The sequence below is a fragment of the Aspergillus pseudonomiae genome (assembly GCF_009193645.1).
Source record: "Aspergillus pseudonomiae strain CBS 119388 unplaced genomic scaffold BDV37scaffold_24, whole genome shotgun sequence".
Lineage (NCBI taxonomy): Eukaryota > Fungi > Ascomycota > Eurotiomycetes > Eurotiales > Aspergillaceae > Aspergillus > Aspergillus pseudonomiae.
The window spans coordinates 228,767-249,871 of NW_022476016.1; the positions used below are offsets into that span (position 1 = coordinate 228,767).

The window sequence follows — 21,105 nt, forward strand, 5'->3', positions numbered from 1 at the left end:
CACGTACTCCACCAGGAGTAAAGGAATGGCAGTGGAGTGCCCAAGACTTATTCTAGGCTGCGCGTATCTTCCATTGGTCCAGAGCACCAACATGCACTTCATTGTGCTGCCATGCTTTATGAAAGATCCCTTCGAAGATGGGAATTCATATCGGATGCTGACTCCACAAATATCAGGCCACCTCGGCCCAGCTTTTGGCCGGTGAGCAACCCGTATATGCCGTATTTGACCCGACCCCTACAACCATCAAGCACTGGCTGGACTCCGCGGGACCCTGGGCAACAGGAAGGCTGTTGCTTAGAGACAAGATGAGGAATCACTGGCTATGTAAGACAGTTAGCACAGATCTTTGACTGGGAAATGCCAATCTAGTTCTTGGATGTGGGAATTATCATAACGAACTACTGAGTACCCCATCTCTAAGCGAGGCTATCAGTCATCAACGGTAGCTCAGTTAGCTTCGAATTCGATACTGCTTTCAATATTAGCAACGAATGCTCTCAGCTGGCTGTATTAGTTGGTCATGAGAAATCAAACAAAATTCACAGAGTGGAATACACCATACATGAAGGGTTCTTAATATATATCTCGGATCTAATGCATACTTGCGGCTGAGTAAGGTGTTTTTGTCAGTCGAAATCTCCATAAAATCGCGATGGTCAACGATGGTTCCAAGAGTTGCAGAACACCGTGAACTCTCAGAAGTTCATCTCTATGAACAGACTGCTCACATTCTTGAATTCCCTCTTACAAAGAGGGACATTGAATACAGTTAATGCCAGAACAAAACAGTGTTGATTAATGCGCTGTGGAAATTGCCTCCATGTCTGATATATGTACATACTATCTTCGGTGCTTTGTTGCTGCTGCTGGAAGCATATATTAGTACCTCATAGGTCAGTCTGAAAGAAAGTCAAAGTACAAGGATGTCTTGGTCGTTCTTCTGGATCTGCAAGTGTGATGACAGATGCAGGAACAGTCAGGCTACTCAGGCGATAATCAGGCAACCATGCCGGATGAAGACCGTCATCAGAGGATGCCCACAGTGTACCCTTAACCTATTCCTCATGCTAACAGCGTGATCCAAGCTACATCACGTACCTAGTTGCAGGATAAACAATGACAGTCTATGAATAAGCGGAAGCCCATTTCTGTATCCAGAAAACAACAGCTAAAATTACACGATCATAAAGACCAACTGGTAAAGACATGAGACCATGGAGGAAAAAATGTACAGATACAGAAGCACCAGATGGACTCAGGTCGCTGCGATCCGGTGCCCCATTCGCCGAGCCTTTGGCAACCCTACCCTGATTCAACAGGGTTGTTTTATATGCATCTATTGCTTCGATTCTCCTTTCTCCTGAGCTTTCTGAGCCTTCTCTTCCTTCCGGCCGTCAAGCTCCAACTTCTTAATCTCCCGCTCCAAGTCGTCAACGCCGTCTTTTCGGAACCGCGTCACCTTCTGTACGTTCAACCGTGTCAGTTCATTGAGAGTGTCCAGACCCTGAGACCGTTGCCTAACGACGGTGCGTGCCGTCATCGCGAACCGTATATCCTTGGGTCCGTCAACGAGTTCCAGGATGGCGCTAGGTGCTTGGTCGTCTTTCTTGGGCTCGACACGTAATACTCGAGTGTAGCCGCCGGGACGCTCGGCGTAGCGTTCCCGAAGGGGTCCGAAGAGCTTAGGAAGGAGATCATGAGGAGTCTGTGATCCGATTAGTACCAATAGCAACAAAAACCGACATCCTCAAGATAAATCAAAGATCAAGGAGAAAGTTGACATGCAACATTCATCCTGTCCTTTAAGCAGGTTCCCTCGATGCGGAAGTATAGAAAGATGAAGAACCAAAATCCCACATACATAGAAAACCGACAAAGCCTGTCTCCGGCTCGCTTCTGTGTTCTTCTTGCCCAATGTGATCAACTTCTCAGCCAGCCGTTGCGCCTCCTTGGCCTTGGGCCATGTTGTTGTGATCGACTCATGTTTGAAGAGAGAGGTGACCAAGTTGCGAAGAAGGGCCTGTCTGTGCGATGACTTGCGGCTGAGATGGCGATACTTGGCTGCACCACCGGCCATTGTGATAGGTGTATGCGGAAGGTGTTTTTAATCGGTTGTTTTTTGGTTCTCTTTGCGGTGGCAATTGGTGTATGACGAAGATGTGTGCTGTAGAAAAAGTCGTGGGTTTGTTCCTACAGCAAGCCGAAGGACCGGTGAGAGGGGAGAAAGGCGAAATTTGGAGGTGGGCGATAGTAAGATGAAGTTGCAGTTCACAGGCGTTATGCTGGAGCATCTGCCAGGACCGGTGGAAAGATTCGTTCATCCGCGGCAGCCAATCGGAGTGCTCGAATGGCATTCCCGATCCGCGCAACAGAAACTCCCCATACTTGCAGTTTTGTTTCTTTCATCTAGACAAGCAGACAAGCCTGCCTTTTTCAATTTCACCCATTTTCCTCTTGGTTTGGACTATATTGGACTCTCCATATCTCTCCGCATTGATAAAAGAGTACTGAGTCGCCACTTTGCTATCTCCGAATCGTGACTGCTGTTCTTTCGGCCGGCACCGAAGAGCTTCCTCCCCCACCTGTCTTCCAGCAGTCGGAAAGAGTTCACTATCCTTTATAGAATCGGTTTACTTCATAAAACAAAGAAGCAGATATGGGCTTCTTCGCTGGGTTTGTAAGTGGCAACCCCCTCTCCGACTCAAGGCATGCGCCGAACGATCAGTTAATATGAGAAATAGTTCAGCGGATTTGCCTTAACTACAACCGCCTTATATTTAACAGTTCAAGTACATCGGTCTATTCGCCTGGAACAACGTGATGCTATACGTCAACAGACTCAAGCTCTAAATTGGTTATCTTCACCTACAGGCGCCTACGATCGCCGACTAGCCCCGAGAGATAGCGCCCGACTAGATAAGAAAACAACGGAGCCAGAACGGCCTACTATGGAGGACTTGCTGAAGCATCACTGGAACCAGGAAGTGGAAAAGCTGGCCAAAAAGGCAAACGAAAGTCGGTGGGATGACATGCGAGAAACGGCGCGGGAAGGATGGAAGTCTGTGCTGAGGCTTGTAAAGAAGGAGTAGGTTCAATTTGGCTGAGTACATGTTCATTGGAGTTGCTCGACGTTGGCGAGCAGATATGTCCAGATACCCTTTCTTGTCTGTCATTGACTAGCGTTTCTCATGTATTATTATTTTCCTTGTCGGTCCAACCTTACCATTTTCCCTGCATCGAATGACAATGTTGCATTTTTATACGCAAATAATGGCCACGGCCTTCTTCTCACAATACCGCAGGTCATACAAATTGCAGGTGGTTTCTTGTGGTCGTCACACAATCAGGACGATAGAATTCCCATTGCCACGTGCGTGGTAGTAACCCCACCTATGCAGAGCACTGTTGGAATTGATGGAATGTATACGTCGACTGTCAGTCAGCATGGCATGTAGACCATAGCCACAGGGCTGGAAACCTTGCGCGACGTCCACTGATGATCAATACTCATAGGCGCCTGACAGTTTCATCCGGTGTTAGCCGTTGATGCGGTCTCTGTGGTTATGCTTTCATTGTCACTCCAGATGTCTCTGCTCTCCCTCTCCACGGCCCGCATAGCTTGAGCAACCTCCTCAAGCTTAGCTACCACATCCAATACACCGTTGTTGACCCGGTCGAAGTAGCGATCATTCGCTTCACGCCTCTCACGCGCCAGAAGAATGTCCTTTTCTGTTTCCTCGTCTAGGTTCCTCTGGGAGGCATCGTCTGGTGCGGTTGGCTCTCCCGAGGGACTTGTGGCTCGAGAGGATACCCTCGGTCTTGACTGACTCTTGCTAGCTGCATTCTTCGGATCAACTACCTCGTCAGCTTCGCTTCGAGCCCAGGCTTGCGCAAGCTTCAGCTGTTTCGTTCGCAGGTCTTCAAGGGCTTCAGAGTGCTTCTCGCCAAAAACGTGTCCACTAGCTACCGCGCTCAGCTCGACCTCTGACAAGGCATTTTGCATTTCTTGCCAGATGGCGTCCGAGCGATCTACTTCGCCTTTGGACTGGGTACGCGATAGAAAGGGCGAAAGAGAACCTGGAGTCTCGAGGCCACCGGGATTGCGAGAGGAACGATTCCGCTGCAGTGCAGGACGCTGAACCCCTCCACCCGGAGAAACAGGGGGCACCGCAGGTGTGAGAGAGATGCTAGATCCATTATGGGAAGTCGGTGGACCTTGAAAGAGGACCGGGGGAGGCAGACGCGCAGAGGGGATTTTCCTCAGATTCTCCAATTTTGGAGCTATATCCATGATGTTCACAAGCGAACTAGAACAGAACAAGCTCCAATTGACAGCCGTAAGCAAGAGGGAGCTTAATCTCCGCATACATCAATGCTGGACCGTCACTGATAAGGGGCTTATCGATATCGGAGGACGGCGGGAGTTATTCCGATCCCGTGCCTCGCTTAGCGGCCGATTAGGGCGGAGCGCGCACAGCAGAACATTTTGGTGAGCCTTCAGCGACACCGCCGGCCGTGAAAGGAACCCTTCGACTCTCGACAACCATCCCCATCAGGCCTTTCGGCAATCTATATCAGTCGGTATGTATATTGCTGCTGCCATTTTTTGATGAAATATATTCGTATCTAGGGACTTTCGTTTGCCACCGAATGATTTGATTTTTTTGATTTTCCACCGCCCCGGCCATGTACATTTGAAATCCACGTCCCCTCCACACATCACGAAAGCACCAAGCCTCAGATTGCCACAGCAAGATCTAACGCATTTCTCTTCTACAGACCGTCCTTCGAACATAATCCGCCAAGATGGGTAAGGGACAGCCTCGTGGTCTTAACGCCGCGCGCAAGCTCGCGAACACCCGCCGTGAGAACCGTTGGGCCGATCTTCACTACAAGAAGCGCCTGCTCGGTACAGCCTACAAGTCCTCTCCCTTCGGTGGTGCTTCTCACGCCAAGGGTATCGTCCTCGAAAAGGTCGGTGTTGAGGCCAAGCAGCCCAACTCCGCTATTCGCAAGTGTGTCAAGGTCCAGTTGATCAAGAACGGCAAGAAGGTCGCTGCTTTCGGTGGGTAGCCCTCTTTTTTCTCTCCTACAGTTATACCCATGTGCTGCAAATACGGAAAATGAGGATTGTCTGGTGATGTTGGGATGGTGGATGTGCCGGAGATGGGGGCTTGGATGGAATTCGAAGGGAAAACGGCACGCATGGAAGGATATGGTTCAGATTGTGCTAACGGTTCAACTCGCAGTCCCCAACGACGGTTGTCTTAACTTCATCGACGAGAACGACGAGGTTCTCCTTGCCGGTTTCGGTCGTAAGGGTAAGGCCAAGGGTGATATTCCCGGTGTCCGTTTCAAGGTCGTCAAGGTCTCCGGTGTCTCCCTGCTCGCCCTCTGGAAGGAGAAGAAGGAGAAGCCCCGTTCTTAGAGGATTGCGCAAACGAACGATTGCAGCGGGAACGATGGGAAAGGGCCCATTCCATGGAACATTGGAAGATTACTACGATGGGATCTATCTTCAGTCTATGGTCTGGTCTGGAAATTATGGTTCAGGACGGATGACCCTGCAAATAAATTGCAGCTACTACGATTGATATACTTATAAAAGATGGCGCCATGATTTATTTCTTTGGGAAGGGCCCTAAAATATCAAGTCTCAAACTTCAATCCTCCGTCTCCTTTTAGCCGCTGTAGTATGAATTGGGTGCTTGAAATGTCCGTAACGATTTTCACAATAATATATTTTGGGTTTTAGGCTGGAACATCCGGGTACAATGTTCATCGAATTGATCTTATCGCATGATCCATATCATATGATCTTGATTCATAACTATTCCATTTAGGGTTAACTACGTGTCTTCCACGAGTCCTTGTGTTATCCCGGTGGGTATCGTCCCTCATATTTTGTCTATTACAATCCTTACGCCGGTGTGTAGCCATGCTTTTCTAATACCAATTCCTTTTTCATTTTTCGTCATTTTTTTCTTCTCTTCAACCAGATGCTTAAAAGCTGATATCCTCCTTGCGATAGTGGTCGGACACAATACGGTAAAGATAAGACGGAGCGTGACCTCCCCTGTAAAAGAACGTCCATAGTTAGCTCGGCTAGACAAGAATACATGATACATGGGAACCCACAAATTGGTGATATAAAGGTCGATCAACTCTGCCGGGACGTAGTCGTACAGAGGATTTTGAACGTCAATCTGATCCACCAAGTCACCATCCTCGTAGCTGATAACGTTGCTGGAGTCGCCATATTCGATCAGCGAGTCGAAGTCGAACGGATAAACGGGGCTAAGCTTGTATACGCCGCTCACAACCACCACAGGGGTCTGGTGAACCTTTGCTGCGCGAGCAATAACCCGAGTACCTGCGGAGGCAACCAGCCCACCATTGGCAAGAACGGAATGTGTGCCCAAGATGACCTTGTTGACTCGGGACATGAGCGCGAACACAGCAGAATCCGGGATCAGGATGACGGTGATACCCAGAGCGATCAGAGGCTTTTGGAAAGATTCAGTGCTCAGGATCTCTTCATCGCCAGTACTGTTGCCGCTGACGGTGGCATGGGTCGCTTCGTGGTTGTTGGGGTAGGATTCGGCGTGAATCACGGTGAACTTCCGCTTGGCAGCAGCTTTCAGCAAGAACTTCTGGACGGTAGTGGACGATGTATGGGTGAGGATGATCTCGTTGGAGTGAATATGGTCGAGGGCGTAGGCCGCAATCTGGTCGTCTACTTGACCCAATTCGTCGATGATCTCGTTGACACCTTCGAGAACCTCGGCACGAATGTCCTTGCTTTGTGCGTGCCCCAGCAATCTTCCGGATGGGGAAGCCGATGCAGGAGTGCCGGGAAGCGACGTTTCGGGCTCCGGGTGTGAAAGTAGACTGAACATGGAGATCGGTGCGGGCTGCGACAACGGTGGTCGAGAAGATCCTCGGTCCGAGCCTTCGAAACGGCCAGATGAATATTCAGAAGGATCTATTATCCAATTGTTAGCGCCTTTAAATCACACAGATAATGCGGGATGGCGAGTGCTAACCATCCAAGGCACGGGGCGTTTGAGGCTGGCTCTCGGAGCCTGCTTCACTCAGGTTGAAGTCGGCTTCCCTGTCGTCTTCGGCTTCATCCCGGATCAGGCCCAACACGCGCCGGACGATGTTACCAACTACCATTTCCTTAGGTTGCGCAGCCATCAGCCGCCTTCCCACACTCTGGACCCGCTCAATAAGCTTAGCTGCATCTGATGTGCGACAGGCCGAGATGACACGAAGGAGAAGGTAAGCGGTCGCGGTAGCGCATGATCGGGAGTGACGAATTTGTCTTCGCTTGAGGAGTCTGGACGTTCATTAATATACATAGCGAACATGCGAGGTGTGAGATGACGGTGAGACGCACGAGATCAGATTATCGATAGATGTGTCAATCGGATTGGTCTTCAACGACCGGAGAAAAGACGCCAACCCTGGCGTCAAAGCCACAGATGTGGATGGCATAGTTTGTGTGAATATTTCTTTGCGTGGATAGCGCTGCGTATTGGAGACAGGGTATTCCTTGGAGTCTATGTACAATGGTTAGCAGATTGAGTCATGGCCGCACACGGTAATTTCAGTTTCTATACATATATCCCAAGAACGGATGGTGAGATATATATATGCGACTCGAAATAACTCAAGTGTAGATAAATCAGGGGATCGCCAACTCACTTGATGTTTGGAGAGAAATAACACCGGTGGTTGAGGGGCAGCGCTAAAAAGTGAGGAGGAAGGAGGGAGGTTCTTTGGCGTTTGGTGGGATGTGACGGAGGGAGTTTTTGCCCGCCGCTTAGAGCTGCCGCTCGGCCCAACGTGCTGTTGGCATCTGGGACTAATCCCGGGACGGCCTGACAGCAGACCACTTCTGAACCTGGAGTATGTATGAGAGTCTCTCCCCACACACCTCTCTGTCGTCTCCGGCTACTAGACCGCTTCGTGTTCCTAGCTGAGAGGCTGTGCCTTTGTATCGGTTTTTCCTTCCTTTCCGTATCTTCTTTTCTCCTAGAACCTCCCCGACCGACACGACTGGGACCTGGTCTACCCGCCGGCTATCGCTTCATCGAACAGAGCTGGTATAAGCGTGGTTCTGAGACACGGGTTGTCAACTGGCGCATTGAGGTTCGTATGAGCATCTTCTGTATCCCACTGCAATCTCAATGCTGCCTTATCTCGAGCCATGTCCGACATTGTTGTGCCTACACTACATGCGTGCTAACTAGCACGTTCTCCCTTAGATAGCTGCGCCAGCCCGGACACCCGTGGGCCGTGTTGGAAGATGAACTCGTTGAACATACTTTCGTCCCGAGTCATTGGCCAATCCTCCCATTCAAGCCGTAACCGTCAGAGATCACGTTCGCAAGGAGATATCCCACCAGTGACTGCACCGGCGGATCTCTCTAAACTCCGGTCTTACAGCAGCCACGACTTCCATTCGGCAGACGCTTTTGAGAAGAGTAGCGATGATGGTTCTGGGTTAACACATGAAGAGGACCAGTTTGGTCTTACGTTCGATGAGAAATCACCACTGGTACGAGGGCTTCAAAAGGACGGGTCATTCGCTACCAAAAGTACACTAGGTCTTGTTGCACAGCGGTTTTTCGACGCAGTTGCCGAAGCAATCAAGTTCATCTTGTCCACTTTGGCCACACCCGGTATATTTGCCATCCAATGCTTTCGTGAGGATGACGGGCGATATTCCCCCATAGCTCCTGCGAGGAAGTTGGGGCGATTTCTGTTCGGTTCCTCTGCCAGCAGCGCAAGCACGTCGGCGAAAGACGTCAAACGGACGGAAAGTAGACGACGGCAGGGCTCCACGCGAAAATTGAAAAGCCACAGGTCACGAGATTCTATTGCCTCGAGCGCTTCTGAATCCGAGGGTGATCGGAAGGCTCTCAGGGGCTCTCCAGGTAACAAGAATCGATCTTCGAAAGCTAAATCCTCCAAGTCGGACCAGATGTCGGATGAGAGCACTCCTCGCCGTTCCATACGGATCAAGCTCCATAACGAAGAAGCTCTAAAGCGACAAAGGCAGCGCCGATCACAGAGTGTGGACCTCGATCAACCGTCAGAAACCGGGAATGTAAATCCAGATAGCCTGAAATCGCCAACGTCTTCATCTATTCACAAGGCCACAAGGTACCCTCATTCGCCTGTGCCTCCTCGGCCGCTGATCCCACCCCGTTTGCCATCCTACGCTGCCACTTCGCGCGCACATAGGGCTCCTCAAAAGACCTTGATCCTTGATTTGGATGAAACCCTCATCCACTCACTGGCCAAAGGAGGACGCATGTCCAGCGGCCACATGGTTGAGGTTAAACTGGCCGCGCCAATGACGACTGCTCTCAGCCCGGGGGCACCGCCGACGACGTTAGGACCGCAACACCCCATCCTGTATTATGTGCACAAACGACCCCATTGTGATGAATTTCTGCGCAAGATCTGTAAATGGTATAAGCTGGTTATCTTCACTGCCAGTGTTCAAGAATATGCCGACCCCGTGATCGACTGGCTGGAGCAAGAGCGAAAGTACTTCCATGCGCGGTATTACCGCCAGCATTGTACTTTCCGGAATGGTGCCTATATCAAGGACCTGAGCTCGGTGGAGCCTGACTTGAGCAAAGTGATGATCTTGGATAACAGTCCTATGAGTTATATTTTTCACGAAGGTTCGTCCCCTGGCGATTGAGAGCCGACACGGCCAGCATGATCACTGATTCTGTCTAGATAATGCGATTCCCATTGAGGGCTGGATCAACGACCCAACGGATAACGGCCTCCTCCATCTCGTTCCTCTGCTAGAAGCTTTGCAATATGTGACCGACGTACGTGCGTTTTTGGCGTTACGTAGAGGGGAAACAGAAGCATAGCCTAGGAGGGGATGGACATGGGCTCCCAAATAGAATCCATGGAACAATAAAAACAGTCCTATGAAGCACCGCGCGTATACAACCTGGTGGAAGTTTTATAATGCATCCATAGCCGTTGTGATGTGACTGTAAAGACAACTGGCCAGCATCATAAGTGCCAGTAGCATTGCCACTTCATGCCCTCCTCTTTTCACTTATCATTGTCACCCCTACTTTATGTTCTTGTAATTTCCCCCCTCTTCTTCACTTCCCTGTTCTATTGTTATTGTTCCTATTTCTCTCTCTCTCGAGTTGGACGGATGTTACGAGTCAGGATCATCACTATACATATCATTATCATATTTTCTGTGCGCCCTCTGGTGGTTGTATGAAATCGGAGCCACTAGTCCTTATATATAGCCCCATTTCAACATGGACGGCGTCTAATGGATAGGTATTCATGTTACCCTAACAATTCGGTACTGTCACTATGTAATGGATCCAATGTCTTGTTTGCAACCGGGAGCACTACCGCTCACTCGGAGCATCATCCTATTGGTCGGTGGAACAGGAGCAGTGAGCTTACTATAATCGGACACATTCATGAGGGGCTGGGGTTACTGTGGGTTTGCATCAATTAGGATATGAATCTACATTGAGATCGGATAAAGCCCCGAAATACTCTTAAAGTGGTAAATTAACGTTTTTTATTCATTTCTACTTAAGTTCGTGACATATAGAAGGTATCATCATTTACAGTCCCTTGGCCTGCTTGGCTTCGGCCATGGCTTCCTTCAGAGCGGCAATGGCGTTGTCAACATCATTGCGGGCAGGATCGGAGACACTGACGCCCATGTGTCCGAAGCGGATGTACTTGGTCGCAGCCTCCTTATGCAGACCCGCTGCAAAGATGACGCCCCGCTTCAGCAGTCCCGGGAGCACATCTGGTGGGGTCAGACCCTCGGGCAGCCAGATGGCTGTCATGGCGTGGGCCTGGTTCTCTGGCTTCGCGGCCAGCTGCTTCAGGCCGAGCTCAGCAACAGCGGCCTTGACACGGTCGGAAGCCTGGGCGTGCACGGCGAAGCGCTCAGCCATGGGCCGGGAGGTGATCTGGGACAGGGTGGTGTGCAGGGCGTGGACCAGCTGGGTGGGTGGGGTAGCGAAGTAGGAGGGCTTGAGGTTCTCGTAGTTCTGCATGATGGGAAGCCAGTTGCCGATGGAGGCGTAGTATGAAGCGGGGGGGGACTGGCGGTTCTTGAAGACGTCGAGGGCGCGCGGGGAGGCCATCAGGATGCTGAGGCCGGGGGGGCAACCGATGGCCTTCTGGCTGGCGGTCAGGACCACATCGATATCCCACGCATCGAAGGCGATCTCCTCGCAGCCGACACTGCAGACGCCGTCAACAACGACCAGGGTGTTGGGGCTGACGCGGCGAACGATCTCGGCAATGCGCTTGATGTCGCTGAGCACACCGGTCGAGGTGTCGACGTGGGTGACGGTGATGATCTTGTAGGGCTTCTCCTTCAGGGCCTGCTCGATCTGCTCGAACGAGGGGCGCTCCCCAATGGGTGCCTTGAGCTGTGTGGCGTTCGCACCGTAGGTTTCCAAGCACTTGGCGAAGGAGTCGGCGAAGTAGCCGGTGTGCAGGACGAGAGCATTCTCTCCCTTCTCGACCAAGCTGGAGGCAACGACGTCCCAACCGAGGGTTCCGCTACCGGAGATGACGAAGGGCTGGGCGGCGGGGTTGGTGGACTGGAAGAGCTTGCGCACCAAGGTCAATGTCTCTCCGAAGGTCTTGACAAAGCCGGGGGCAACGTGGCTCTCACTACCACAAGCATCAGTATGGAGGGGTCAATGGGTTACGGGACCACCGGTCGACTCACGCATAGTGGGCCATGGACTGAAGGACAGCATCGTCGAACTCGATGGGTCCGGGAATCAGCAAGGTGGGGTGAGGGGCTTGGGACGACATGTTGGGCGAGGGAGATTCTGGTTGCGAAGAGGTTGCAGAAGGAAGAGTGGACGAGAGATCGGTGCGATCGAGGGGTTTATATTCGATATCGTCGGGAGATTGGGAGTCTCTCTCGGTCGAGAAGGGGGTATTAAGGCCGGGCAACGGTAGACGCTGATCCAGGTGCCTGGAAATCAGACTAAGCCGCTGCGTCGTTCGTGTGCTCGCCAGCTTTTCCGAAAGTTCGGCTCTCAACGCCGAGAATCCGCGGGGTCGTCGAAGAAAGTGAACGTGATCGCAAGGAGTGAGGGGACCAAGTCGGGGATCGCCGGAGCCCAAAGAGGATCAATCGGGATCAATTGTTATTGGTAGATGCTGTGGTATATCCCAAGTATCCCTGGAGTATACTGAATAGAAGATGAAGATGTGAAAGAAAACGTCCTGAAAGGGATGTTTAAATAGGGCAATGGATCTATAAAATTTTTCAGATTATTAACCCTTTTTCCCCTTCTCTCCTTTTCTATCGGCCGGAATGGAATTACAGGCTGCGGGCGGAGCCTTCCGTACGTTTACCTCCGCACTGCGGAGAACCTTTGGGATCCCCGGATGACTTTTTTGTTGGGATGGGGGATGCGAGCCCCAATTGAGTCATCTATCATCTATCTATCGAGTAATGGGAACTCGGGCCGGAAGGAAAACTTCATCTTCCATTGTTGCGTCCCGGTTTTAGAGTGTTGGTACCCGTACACTGCGGAGAGTCGGCGGCATTATATATTTGTCAATCATGACTGTGTATATGTAGTTATAGAACATATAGTTCTGATATATCACATTCGTAGGACACCAAATGATACTGGAAGAAACCAACGTAACAACACAATTGCATACTCTGTGTATTTGGCCAAACAATAGGCCCAAACTAACTACGGTGAGACTGTATCTGAGGGCTGGACTCCAATACCTCTGTCAAGGTTCATGACATATGGATATCTCCGGAGTTAGTCAAGTCTCGAATCGCTAGGACTTTCCCCAAAGGCTTCGCAGAAAGGTCAGTGGTCAGACAGTAGCATCTAGCAAAGGTTATCCATGTACTTAGGACTAACACAAACTCATACGCGAGGGGACGACTCGAAACAACGCAGTAGATTGTATACTGGTGGGACAACATGGCATCTGCAATGATTCAACAATCCAGTTGTGGCTAAGGGATATCGCCAAGAACAAGTAAGCACCCTGGTCACAGTATCAAATCATACGCAGTGTGTCTGGCCCACTCAGTACGGAGTAGAGTGAGAGATGGTAAGTCGATCAGCACGGCATCAATTACCGATGATAATCAAAAGTATGATCATGGACGGAGTACCTGAATAGGCTAGCCCAAAGATGGTAAAGCGTGATATATGGCTGATAAAAGTATCAGACTAACCATCCTTGTCATAGATATAGGGCTTAGGGCTCAAAGACCGCGGCATCGGTGTCAGGCGGCAGTAAGCTTTCCCCGCGAAGCTCCATCGAGTCGACGGAGCACCAGATAACCATACGTAACCTTAACTACTAGTTCGCCGGCGGCCCCGATTATCCTGTACGTTTGCAGGTAACTACTTTGTCTCCTAGGCACAGGTTTCTTTGGAATGGGCTGTTGAGTCACAAGTTCCTCTCTCCAGGATGACGTCGCGCCTTGTTCTGGTCATTGGTGACCTCTTTATCCCTGATAGAGCCCCGGTAATGAATATGTCTCTTCCCTTCTTCTACCCTCAATTCGCTGATATGCTATCTCTAGGATCTTCCAGCCAAGGTGCGCGCCACTCAATCGCCCGTCAATCGGCAACAATTCACTGTGCAAACCGATCCCGACTAACTGTCGCAGTTTCGGAAACTCTTAACGCCAGGCAAGATCGGCCAGATCCTCTGTCTGGGCAACCTGACGGACCGAAGTACATTTGAATTCCTCCGTGGTATCGCTCCCGATCTGCAACTGGTCAAGGGTGATTTCGATGTCGACTCTCCCAATCTACCTCTATCAAAAGTGGTGACCCACGGGAGCCTCCGGATCGGTCTTACACATGGCCACACCATCATCCCGCCGGGTGACGCCGAAGCCCTGCTTATCGCCGCGCGCCAGATGGATGTTGATATATTACTCTGGGGTGGTGCACACCGCTTTGATGCTTTTGAGATGGAGGGAAGATTCTTTATCACTCCGGGAAGTGCAACGGGCGCTCTGAGTACCGGGTATTGGCCCGAAGGAGAGGAACCAACGCCTAGCTTTTGTCTCATGGACGTGAGTCGTGGCCTAATATCTCCATGCCACTCGTTCTCCCATACTGAACATTCTGCAGATTCAAGGTGACGTACTTGTGTTGTATGTCTACCAACTCAAGACGGACGCCAATGGCGCTGAAACCGTCGCGGTCGAAAAGGTCTCCTTCCGCAAAAACACCGTTCCATCATGAGTTAACGCTTCGTAATATTTGCTTGTATATACGTCATAGAAACAGCCACGATCACGACCTCCTAATTGTATGTGACTTGAATTTACCAAGGTTTCCCAACTGGCGTCTGCTTCGAATTTGATGATGGACGAAGTTTTGCGGTCCCGTACGAGTTGTATGGATTGGTTTCCTGATAATGTACTTTAAAACCCAGATGAAGTATCGGTTGCCCGTATCTGATCCTTCTGTTACCCCGATAACTGTGAAATACTGAACCGGATTAATCTATGAAGCTCCATAATGCTGAATACTTGCAAGCCACCTGACTTCAGAGTGTGTATGGTAGCATTGTTTTATTTTCTTTTTCTACAAATCATCGAGATGAAAAAAATAAGAATGAAATTAAAAATAGAATTAGCGAAAGTAGTTAATTAGTTCTGAAGACTAAATGGAAGACAAAGGCGAGCCATCTTTGTTTTTGCGCCAGAAAGTCGGGACTGGATTTGGGTGAAGTTCGTTGCCCGTGAAGGTTCAGATGACAAAAGTCGCTAACCGGAAAGAGCAGCAGTGACTTCGGCGTCGATCAAACACGAGCATAACCATTTGCGACCTGCTACGACGGGTCTTCTACCTCCAATCACCGGTTGCTGGTCATTCTATTTACCTCTTCGATCCTTTTAATCTAGATTTACTTTACTTCAATCTTTAAAGCTTTGCATTTGTCGGATATTTTATTTTCCCAGAGCTCTTGCTCCACTCCGCTCCGCTAGCAGTCGGGGAGGTGCCGTGACAACTTGAGTTTTTCCTTGACTCCGCGGGTCGAACATACAAGAGAGGAGGCATCACACGATTACTTCCAGAATGAATCCTGAAGAGAACGAGGTCAAAGATGAGCGCCTGCAGCATCAGGAGGAGGGGGCTGATGATGAGGTACGGGTGTTCCTTCATGCGGAAGCTCAAGCTCGATTGAAGACCGGAAGCTCAATTCTGGTGTTTCTGTATCGCCTTGGCTTTATCACCATGGTTATTTCTCTTGTATCAGTTGAACTAACACGGTGGTCTCGCTTGTAGGAAGAGATTGCGGCGATGAAGAGACGGGTAGCCGAGATGGAATCCGAGGCGGCGAAGTTGCGCGAGATGCAAGCCACCCTTGATCAACAGTCCGAGAACCTGCGGGAAGACAAGGAAGAGATCGATGCGCGGAGTATTTTCGTCGGCAACGTTGATTACGGTGCTTCCCCGGAGGAGATTCAGGCGCATTTCCAGAGCTGTGGCTCAATAAATCGTGTTACTATTCTCCTGGATAAGTTCACGGGTCAGCCGAAAGGGTGCGTTATCGCTTTGCCAGCCTCTGGAACTTTTCTCCCCGCCTTTGCCCGTATGGATCCCACATCGGTTGCGAATGCTGACGCTTGTGGTACAGGTACGCCTATGTAGAGTTCGCAGAACCTAGCTTGGTTGCCCAGGCACTTGTTCTAAATGAGAGCGTTTTCCGTGGCCGGAACCTAAAGGTTGGTACCCCTGTCTACCCCTTGTGCCCTGTGCCGTTTTTCCCCCTAACACGCACGCAGGTTGTCCCCAAGCGTACCAACTTGCCCGGTATGAGTCGAGGCCGCGGACGAGGTGGCTTCCGAGGCCGGGGTTTCTTCCGTGGCGGTTACCCCCCTCGGGGAGGCTACCGGGGAGGCTATCGTGGTGGTCGGGGTCGGGGCTATGCACCGTACTAAATGCATGCAACGTATGCCGCCACGCCGAGGGCGCATATTTCGCAGACAAGAGCAAGCGAGCTCGAACGAGTCGAGTGAAAGAGGAATACGGCCGAACACGTCCACATTAAATCGATAAATCGTGAGGTTTCTCTGATTTCATGGAGAATACTTTGGAGTTGGGGATGGGATGTACTGTATGATAACCATCTGGCAACCGGTAGGATGGATGGATTCCGCTTGTTTCTATGATATCACCCATATTCTACTAGGGTTTCTTTTTTTTTTTTTTTTTTTATTTTTATTTTAAATTTGTTACGATCATCGTCAGTTTTGAAAGCATATCCTGAGGGTCAATGGAAAACACCATGTTGTCTCTCTCTTATTTTTTTTTCACATGTGTGTGAGTGGGTATGTGTGGATACGATGTGTACGAAGCTAGGCAGTATGTACGAGGTGACTGTGACGTTAAGGATTCAACCCAGGCGATAAACGCTGGTAGGTAATGAGTAAACCAAAGTCGTGTGCCCCACTGTCTATGACTAGTCGCCATATCCGAGTTATGCTCCTAACGACAACATTAAGGGGGTAAAGATTGAGGAGACGTGGTATAGTACATAGTTACATAGTACCAAAGTCAATATAAAAATAGAGGGATGAATTTTGTTGCCTTACGAGACAGCCACTAAATGCTTGGCTTGGGCTACGGGCGAAACGTTGCTTCCAGTCGAATGGAAACTAAAGCACGCGGGGTTGCTGCTTTTGGCGTCATGGCCTGTGGATTTCTTGGGTTAGCCGCCGGCCTGGACACCTTAGGGTTCAGGTATCCTATCACCTTCTGTTCCTCTTCCCTGATCTGGGATGAACTCTGTCAACAACTAGCCGTACAGTAGGTAATATACATGGATCCGAGTACTCGTCACTCTCAGTCACCGGTATTTTTTGGCTGGTATTATTTCTAGGATATGGGAATGGATCGGAGTATAATATTACATGACGATTACCCATAGGATCTTTGGTTCGAGGAATCTTCGGAATACCTAGTAGGATTATTTAGAAAAGGTTTATTTATGCATTGCTAATGTTGACAGTATCCTTCGAATATTTTCTATTATATTTTCATTTTTCTTTAAATTTTTAATTATTATTATTATTATTTCCCCCCCCCCTCCTTCGCCACGATCCGCCCACACCCGCGCTACTGTCCCTACGAGCCAAACGGGAATCAAGTCAATCAACCGCGCGCCGCTTGTTCGACTGGTCGGAAGAAAGCCCCTCGTCACAAGGTGATTGGTTCGTACAGCGCAACGTCAGGACCTTCTCTGGTTTGCTCAGCCCCAAAGTTGCCCGCGCCTCCATCTTCAGGCTTAGTCTCCCCGTTATCGCCAAACCTCAACTCATCTTTAGTTTTCTCCGTTGCATCAATCATCAATCTTGTTCCGGTTTCACCCCCCCCCTCCCCCCCTCTCCACTTCATACCACCGCTTCTGTCATTCGATCTACGGCCGACCTGTGTTTCCGATCGTTCGACTCCTGTCTAGTGTGCGGCCTGTGGTCTGTGGTGGATGCGCACGCCGCGAATTACCTTTTAGGCTTGTCCTGATCGGCCGTTTAACATCCGGAGGCGTGTACTGCCAGATCTCTTTCCACAGTACAGGATGGGTTCCAATCTGCCTGCGTAAGTCTTCTCCGGTTACTCCTTTTTTTCTTTGGATAAGAAATTCTATCGTGTCAACAGCAAGAAGAGTAGTCTCGTGGTTGGAAGCGAGGGTGTGCTAACGAATCAATGACTTGCAGCCAGCCAAACCTCAGGGTTACAAGTAAGACATCCAGGAATAGGGGACAACTATCAGTCATTCATCCAGAGAGAGGAAAAGAGCGAAGAGCTAACTGACTCTCTTTCTTATTAGTTATCGCGGCGGATGGACTATATAAGCGAGATGTCTTCCGTATGTCCCGCCTATCTGATCTGAAATGATTGACGATCGCCTTTACAGGTTTCACTGATACCTTCCTTCATCTATACAGGATTCCCCGATCCGTTCGCGGTGGCCACTGTGGGGGGCGAACAAACCCATACAACCTCTGTTATCAAGAAGACATTGAACCCTTACTGGAACGAGATGTTTGATCTGTATGCCTCCCTGGCCACGTTTAGACGTCCCCATATTGATTAACCCTATAATCCAGGCGAGTAAATGAAGATAGCATCCTTGCCATCCAGATCTTTGATCAGAAGAAGTTCAAGAAGAAGGATCAAGGGTTCCTCGGTGTGATCAATGTACGGATCGGTGATGTGATCGATTTGCAAATGGGCGGTGATGGTAAGTTGGGCTGCGAGTCAACTGTCGTCATCTTCTAAGGTTTGTCCCGTGTGTGAAAGTGCCCCAACTGACATCTTCACTTGCTGCGTTATAGAGATGCTCACTCGAGATTTGAAGAAATCCAACGATAATCTTGTTGTGCACGGCAAACTCATTATCAATCTGTCCACCAACTTAAGCACACCCAATACCAACCAAGCCAACGGCTTACACCGGTCACATATGCAACCATCAACTTCCAGCGGCCTTGTGCCTCAAGTATCGGCATCGACTCCGCAGCCACCTCCCGGCCCAAGTCCAGCGGACGCAACTGCGTCAAATCCATCTCTCCACCCTCAGCGTGTCCCATCGACTACTCGGCCTAACAGCACGGTTGTACCTGCCAATGGAACGCTCCCTCCGCCCAGTGCCCAGCAAGGCTCTCGCACCAATCTCAGTTCGTTTGAAGATAGCCAAGGACGGTTGCCAGCCGGCTGGGAGCGACGAGAGGATAATCTGGGGCGGACATACTATGTGGATCACAACACTCGGACGACCACTTGGACTCGGCCATCGAACAACTACAACGAGCAAACGTCGCGTACGCAGCGGGAGGCCAGCATGCAGCTTGAACGGAGAGCCCACCAAAGTCGCATGCTCCCGGAGGATCGCACCGGTGCGAGTTCACCCAACCTGCAGGAGAACCAGCAACAGGCTCAGACCCCGCCGGCCGGTGGCAGCGCCAATGCTGTGTCTATGATGGCTACCGGAGCGACCACCGCCGGCACTGGCGAGCTTCCGCCAGGATGGGAGCAACGGACTACCCCCGAAGGACGGCCTTATTTTGTCGACCACAACACTCGCACCACAACATGGGTGGATCCACGCCGACAGCAGTACATCCGGATGTATGGCCAGAATGCCAACGGCACCAATACCACCATTCAACAGCAACCAGTGTCCCAACTGGGGCCGTTGCCCAGTGGTTGGGAAATGCGCTTGACGAATACTGCGCGTGTGTACTTTGTCGACCACAACACGAAGACCACTACCTGGGACGATCCCCGTCTGCCATCGTCCTTGGATCAAGGCGTACCGCAGTACAAGCGTGACTTTAGACGTAAACTGATCTACTTCCGGTCACAACCCGCTTTGCGAATTATGTCCGGACAATGTCATGTCAAGGTACGACGTAACAACATCTTCGAGGATTCCTACGCCGAGATCATGCGGCAGAGCGCCTCGGATCTGAAGAAGCGCTTGATGATTAAATTTGACGGTGAAGACGGTTTGGATTATGGTGGTCTCTCCCGGTAAGTAGTCCTGTCGATTGCGAAGAATTGTCCAATGCTAATGTCGCCCAGTGAATTCTTTTTCCTTCTCTCTCACGAAATGTTTAACCCCTTCTATTGTCTTTTCGAATACTCCGCACATGATAATTATACCCTGCAAATTAATCCTCATTCGGGCGTTAATCCGGAGCATCTGAACTACTTCAAGTTCATTGGACGTGTTGTTGGATTGGCTATTTTCCACCGCCGTTTCCTGGACTCATTCTTTATTGGAGCGTTCTACAAGATGATGCTCAGGAAGAAGGTGTCGCTGCAAGATATGGAGGGTGTTGACGAAGATCTGCACCGCAACCTGACCTGGACCTTGTACGTTTCTGTTTTCCCGTGTGCCGAGACATCTGTCAAGAGCTCCTGCTGATAATCCATAGGGATAACGATATCGAAGGCATTATAGAGTTGACCTTCGCGGTTGATGACGAGAAGTTCGGAGAGCGCCGCACAATCGATCTCAAGCCGGGTGGTCGGGATATTCCTGTTACCAACGAAAACAAGGGAGAATATGTTGAGTAAGTTTTGGCTTCCAAGCGGCGAGCAAGTCGGGAAAGCTAACACGGCATCAGGTTGGTCACTGAGTGGAAGATCGTGAAACGGGTGGAGGAACAGTTCAACGCTTTTATGTCCGGCTTCAATGAACTGATCCCGGCCGATCTGGTCAACGTCTTCGATGAGCGCGAACTGGAGCTGCTGATCGGAGGTATTGCAGACATTGATGTTGATGACTGGAAGAAGCACACCGACTACCGTGGCTACCAGGAGTCGGATGAGGTGATCCAGAACTTCTGGAAGATTGTCCGCACCTGGGATGCGGAACAAAAGTCTCGTCTGCTCCAGTTCACTACCGGTACCTCCCGTATCCCGGTCAACGGGTTCAAAGACCTGCAAGGTTCCGACGGACCCAGACGGTTTACCATCGAGAAGTCTGGCGATCCGGGGGCGCTGCCCAAGTCCCACACATGGTACGTTGTTTCTCTGCGCTATGGCAATCGCGACTGCTTAGCTGACTGCTCTGTAGCTTCAACCGTCTTGATCTGCCTCCGTATAAGACCAATGATGTACTTGAGCATAAACTCTCGATTGCAGTGGAGGAGACGTTAGGTTTCGGACAGGAGTAGATGCATCTTTTGTTCCATTCCGAGACCAGATATTTTGCATACGAGTATATTAATTCCGCCGCCGCGTGCTGCGCGGACGGCATGCAAACCAACGCGATTGAGAGGGCGCATGCGCATGTTCGTGATCTCCACCGGCTTGTGTCCCTTTGGCATCCCATATTCCCCCTTCGTTCGTGGTCTTCATTTTGTTGCATGCGGCTTGGAGCAGACTATATGAATTTTTTTTTTTTTTTTTTATTCTTTCGTTACTTTCAGAGTGGTGGATTTGTATATATTCTGTATTATTGTCCTATGGATAACGAGCTGACTTGAATCTGGAGTCTTTACATTAAGGAGGTCTAAAATTTCGTATCCGATTTTAG

At 50.3% G+C, this 21,105-nt stretch overlaps 10 protein-coding genes across 10 annotated transcripts; 6 read left to right on the plus strand and 4 right to left on the minus strand.

Moving 5' to 3' along the window:
• Positions 1-1,067: 1,067 nt before the first annotated feature.
• BDV37DRAFT_95517 (mitochondrial 54S ribosomal protein bL17m) lies at positions 1,068-2,169 on the minus strand. The gene is made up of 2 exons (XM_032091492.1): positions 1,865-2,169; positions 1,068-1,708 (listed from the first exon to the last, which is right to left on the minus strand). The coding sequence occupies exons 1-2, from the start codon at positions 2,078-2,080 to the stop codon at positions 1,340-1,342; spliced, it is 585 nt and encodes a 194-aa protein (XP_031942633.1). The 5' UTR covers positions 2,081-2,169; the 3' UTR covers positions 1,068-1,339.
• Positions 2,170-2,433: 264 nt separating this feature from the next.
• On the plus strand, positions 2,434-3,303 carry BDV37DRAFT_245517 (MICOS complex subunit Mic12 family protein). The gene is made up of 2 exons (XM_032081661.1): positions 2,434-2,680; positions 2,745-3,303. Exons 1-2 carry the CDS (start codon positions 2,660-2,662, stop codon positions 3,090-3,092), a joined length of 369 nt encoding a protein of 122 aa, XP_031942634.1. The 5' UTR covers positions 2,434-2,659; the 3' UTR covers positions 3,093-3,303.
• BDV37DRAFT_245518 (DUF5315 domain-containing protein) lies at positions 3,284-4,356 on the minus strand. The gene has a single exon (XM_032081662.1). The coding sequence runs from the start codon at positions 4,292-4,294 to the stop codon at positions 3,530-3,532; it is 765 nt and encodes a 254-aa protein (XP_031942635.1). The 5' UTR covers positions 4,295-4,356; the 3' UTR covers positions 3,284-3,529.
• Positions 4,357-4,721: 365 nt separating this feature from the next.
• Positions 4,722-5,666, plus strand: rps23 (40S ribosomal protein uS12). Its single transcript, XM_032091493.1, has 2 exons — positions 4,722-5,068; positions 5,253-5,666. Exons 1-2 carry the CDS (start codon positions 4,810-4,812, stop codon positions 5,429-5,431), a joined length of 438 nt encoding a protein of 145 aa, XP_031942636.1. The 5' UTR covers positions 4,722-4,809; the 3' UTR covers positions 5,432-5,666.
• A 52-nt stretch (positions 5,667-5,718) lies between these two features.
• Positions 5,719-7,982, minus strand: BDV37DRAFT_95579 (translation initiation factor eIF2B subunit beta). The gene is made up of 5 exons (XM_032091495.1): positions 7,714-7,982; positions 7,406-7,568; positions 7,050-7,345; positions 6,142-6,988; positions 5,719-6,079 (listed from the first exon to the last, which is right to left on the minus strand). Exons 2-5 carry the CDS (start codon positions 7,501-7,503, stop codon positions 6,007-6,009), a joined length of 1,314 nt encoding a protein of 437 aa, XP_031942637.1. The 5' UTR covers positions 7,504-7,568; positions 7,714-7,982; the 3' UTR covers positions 5,719-6,006.
• Positions 7,784-10,121, plus strand: nemA (Nem1-Spo7 phosphatase catalytic subunit NEM1). The gene is made up of 3 exons (XM_032091494.1): positions 7,784-8,160; positions 8,277-9,707; positions 9,766-10,121. The coding sequence occupies exons 2-3, from the start codon at positions 8,318-8,320 to the stop codon at positions 9,906-9,908; spliced, it is 1,533 nt and encodes a 510-aa protein (XP_031942638.1). The 5' UTR covers positions 7,784-8,160; positions 8,277-8,317; the 3' UTR covers positions 9,909-10,121.
• Positions 10,122-10,640: 519 nt separating this feature from the next.
• On the minus strand, positions 10,641-12,490 carry BDV37DRAFT_270803 (alanine--glyoxylate transaminase; the record flags this gene model as incomplete). Its single annotated transcript, XM_032084615.1, has 4 exons — positions 10,641-11,708; positions 11,751-11,808; positions 11,858-12,086; positions 12,412-12,490. 4 exons carry the CDS (start codon positions 12,488-12,490, stop codon positions 10,641-10,643), a joined length of 1,434 nt encoding a protein of 477 aa, XP_031942639.1.
• An 893-nt stretch (positions 12,491-13,383) lies between these two features.
• BDV37DRAFT_245538 (vacuolar protein sorting-associated protein 29) lies at positions 13,384-14,584 on the plus strand. Its single transcript, XM_032081663.1, has 4 exons — positions 13,384-13,560; positions 13,619-13,633; positions 13,706-14,119; positions 14,178-14,584. The coding sequence occupies exons 1-4, from the start codon at positions 13,504-13,506 to the stop codon at positions 14,289-14,291; spliced, it is 600 nt and encodes a 199-aa protein (XP_031942640.1). The 5' UTR covers positions 13,384-13,503; the 3' UTR covers positions 14,292-14,584.
• Positions 14,585-14,875: 291 nt separating this feature from the next.
• On the plus strand, positions 14,876-16,258 carry BDV37DRAFT_245545 (polyadenylate-binding protein). The gene is made up of 4 exons (XM_032081664.1): positions 14,876-15,200; positions 15,342-15,598; positions 15,694-15,781; positions 15,842-16,258. Exons 1-4 carry the CDS (start codon positions 15,132-15,134, stop codon positions 15,995-15,997), a joined length of 570 nt encoding a protein of 189 aa, XP_031942641.1. The 5' UTR covers positions 14,876-15,131; the 3' UTR covers positions 15,998-16,258.
• Positions 16,259-17,038: 780 nt separating this feature from the next.
• BDV37DRAFT_245552 (NEDD4 family E3 ubiquitin-protein ligase) lies at positions 17,039-20,984 on the plus strand. The gene is made up of 10 exons (XM_032081665.1): positions 17,039-17,654; positions 17,774-17,796; positions 17,887-17,925; positions 18,005-18,110; positions 18,167-18,300; positions 18,395-19,592; positions 19,644-19,937; positions 20,000-20,137; positions 20,192-20,587; positions 20,644-20,984. The coding sequence occupies exons 1-10, from the start codon at positions 17,635-17,637 to the stop codon at positions 20,741-20,743; spliced, it is 2,448 nt and encodes an 815-aa protein (XP_031942642.1). The 5' UTR covers positions 17,039-17,634; the 3' UTR covers positions 20,744-20,984.
• Positions 20,985-21,105: the final 121 nt, after the last annotated feature.

Coding starts and splice junctions, on each gene's coding strand:
- BDV37DRAFT_95517 (XM_032091492.1), bottom strand. CDS start 2,080: ATGGCCGGTGGTGCAGCCAAGTATCGCCATCTCAGCCGCAAGTCATCG. Junction 1,709..1,864: donor AGGCTTTGTCGGTTTTCTAT/GTATGTGGGATT, acceptor ATCGGATCACAG/ACTCCTCATGATCTCCTTCC.
- rps23 (XM_032091493.1), top strand. CDS start 4,810: ATGGGTAAGGGACAGCCTCGTGGTCTTAACGCCGCGCGCAAGCTCGCG. Junction 5,069..5,252: donor CAAGAAGGTCGCTGCTTTCG/GTGGGTAGCCCT, acceptor TTCAACTCGCAG/TCCCCAACGACGGTTGTCTT.
- nemA (XM_032091494.1), top strand. CDS start 8,318: ATGAACTCGTTGAACATACTTTCGTCCCGAGTCATTGGCCAATCCTCC. Junction 9,708..9,765: donor GAGTTATATTTTTCACGAAG/GTTCGTCCCCTG, acceptor GATTCTGTCTAG/ATAATGCGATTCCCATTGAG.
- BDV37DRAFT_95579 (XM_032091495.1), bottom strand. CDS start 7,503: ATGCCATCCACATCTGTGGCTTTGACGCCAGGGTTGGCGTCTTTTCTC. Junction 7,346..7,405: donor TCTATCGATAATCTGATCTC/GTGCGTCTCACC, acceptor ATGAACGTCCAG/ACTCCTCAAGCGAAGACAAA. Junction 6,080..6,141: donor GACCTTTATATCACCAATTT/GTGGGTTCCCAT, acceptor GTTCTTTTACAG/GGGAGGTCACGCTCCGTCTT.
- BDV37DRAFT_245517 (XM_032081661.1), top strand. CDS start 2,660: ATGGGCTTCTTCGCTGGGTTT. Junction 2,681..2,744: donor TGGGCTTCTTCGCTGGGTTT/GTAAGTGGCAAC, acceptor TATGAGAAATAG/TTCAGCGGATTTGCCTTAAC.
- BDV37DRAFT_245518 (XM_032081662.1), bottom strand. CDS start 4,294: ATGGATATAGCTCCAAAATTGGAGAATCTGAGGAAAATCCCCTCTGCG.
- BDV37DRAFT_245552 (XM_032081665.1), top strand. CDS start 17,635: ATGGGTTCCAATCTGCCTGC. Junction 17,926..18,004: donor ATATAAGCGAGATGTCTTCC/GTATGTCCCGCC, acceptor TCATCTATACAG/GATTCCCCGATCCGTTCGCG. Junction 18,301..18,394: donor TTTGCAAATGGGCGGTGATG/GTAAGTTGGGCT, acceptor GCTGCGTTATAG/AGATGCTCACTCGAGATTTG.
- BDV37DRAFT_245538 (XM_032081663.1), top strand. CDS start 13,504: ATGACGTCGCGCCTTGTTCTGGTCATTGGTGACCTCTTTATCCCTGAT. Junction 14,120..14,177: donor CTAGCTTTTGTCTCATGGAC/GTGAGTCGTGGC, acceptor AACATTCTGCAG/ATTCAAGGTGACGTACTTGT.
- BDV37DRAFT_245545 (XM_032081664.1), top strand. CDS start 15,132: ATGAATCCTGAAGAGAACGAGGTCAAAGATGAGCGCCTGCAGCATCAG. Junction 15,599..15,693: donor TTCACGGGTCAGCCGAAAGG/GTGCGTTATCGC, acceptor CTTGTGGTACAG/GTACGCCTATGTAGAGTTCG. Junction 15,782..15,841: donor TCCGTGGCCGGAACCTAAAG/GTTGGTACCCCT, acceptor ACACGCACGCAG/GTTGTCCCCAAGCGTACCAA.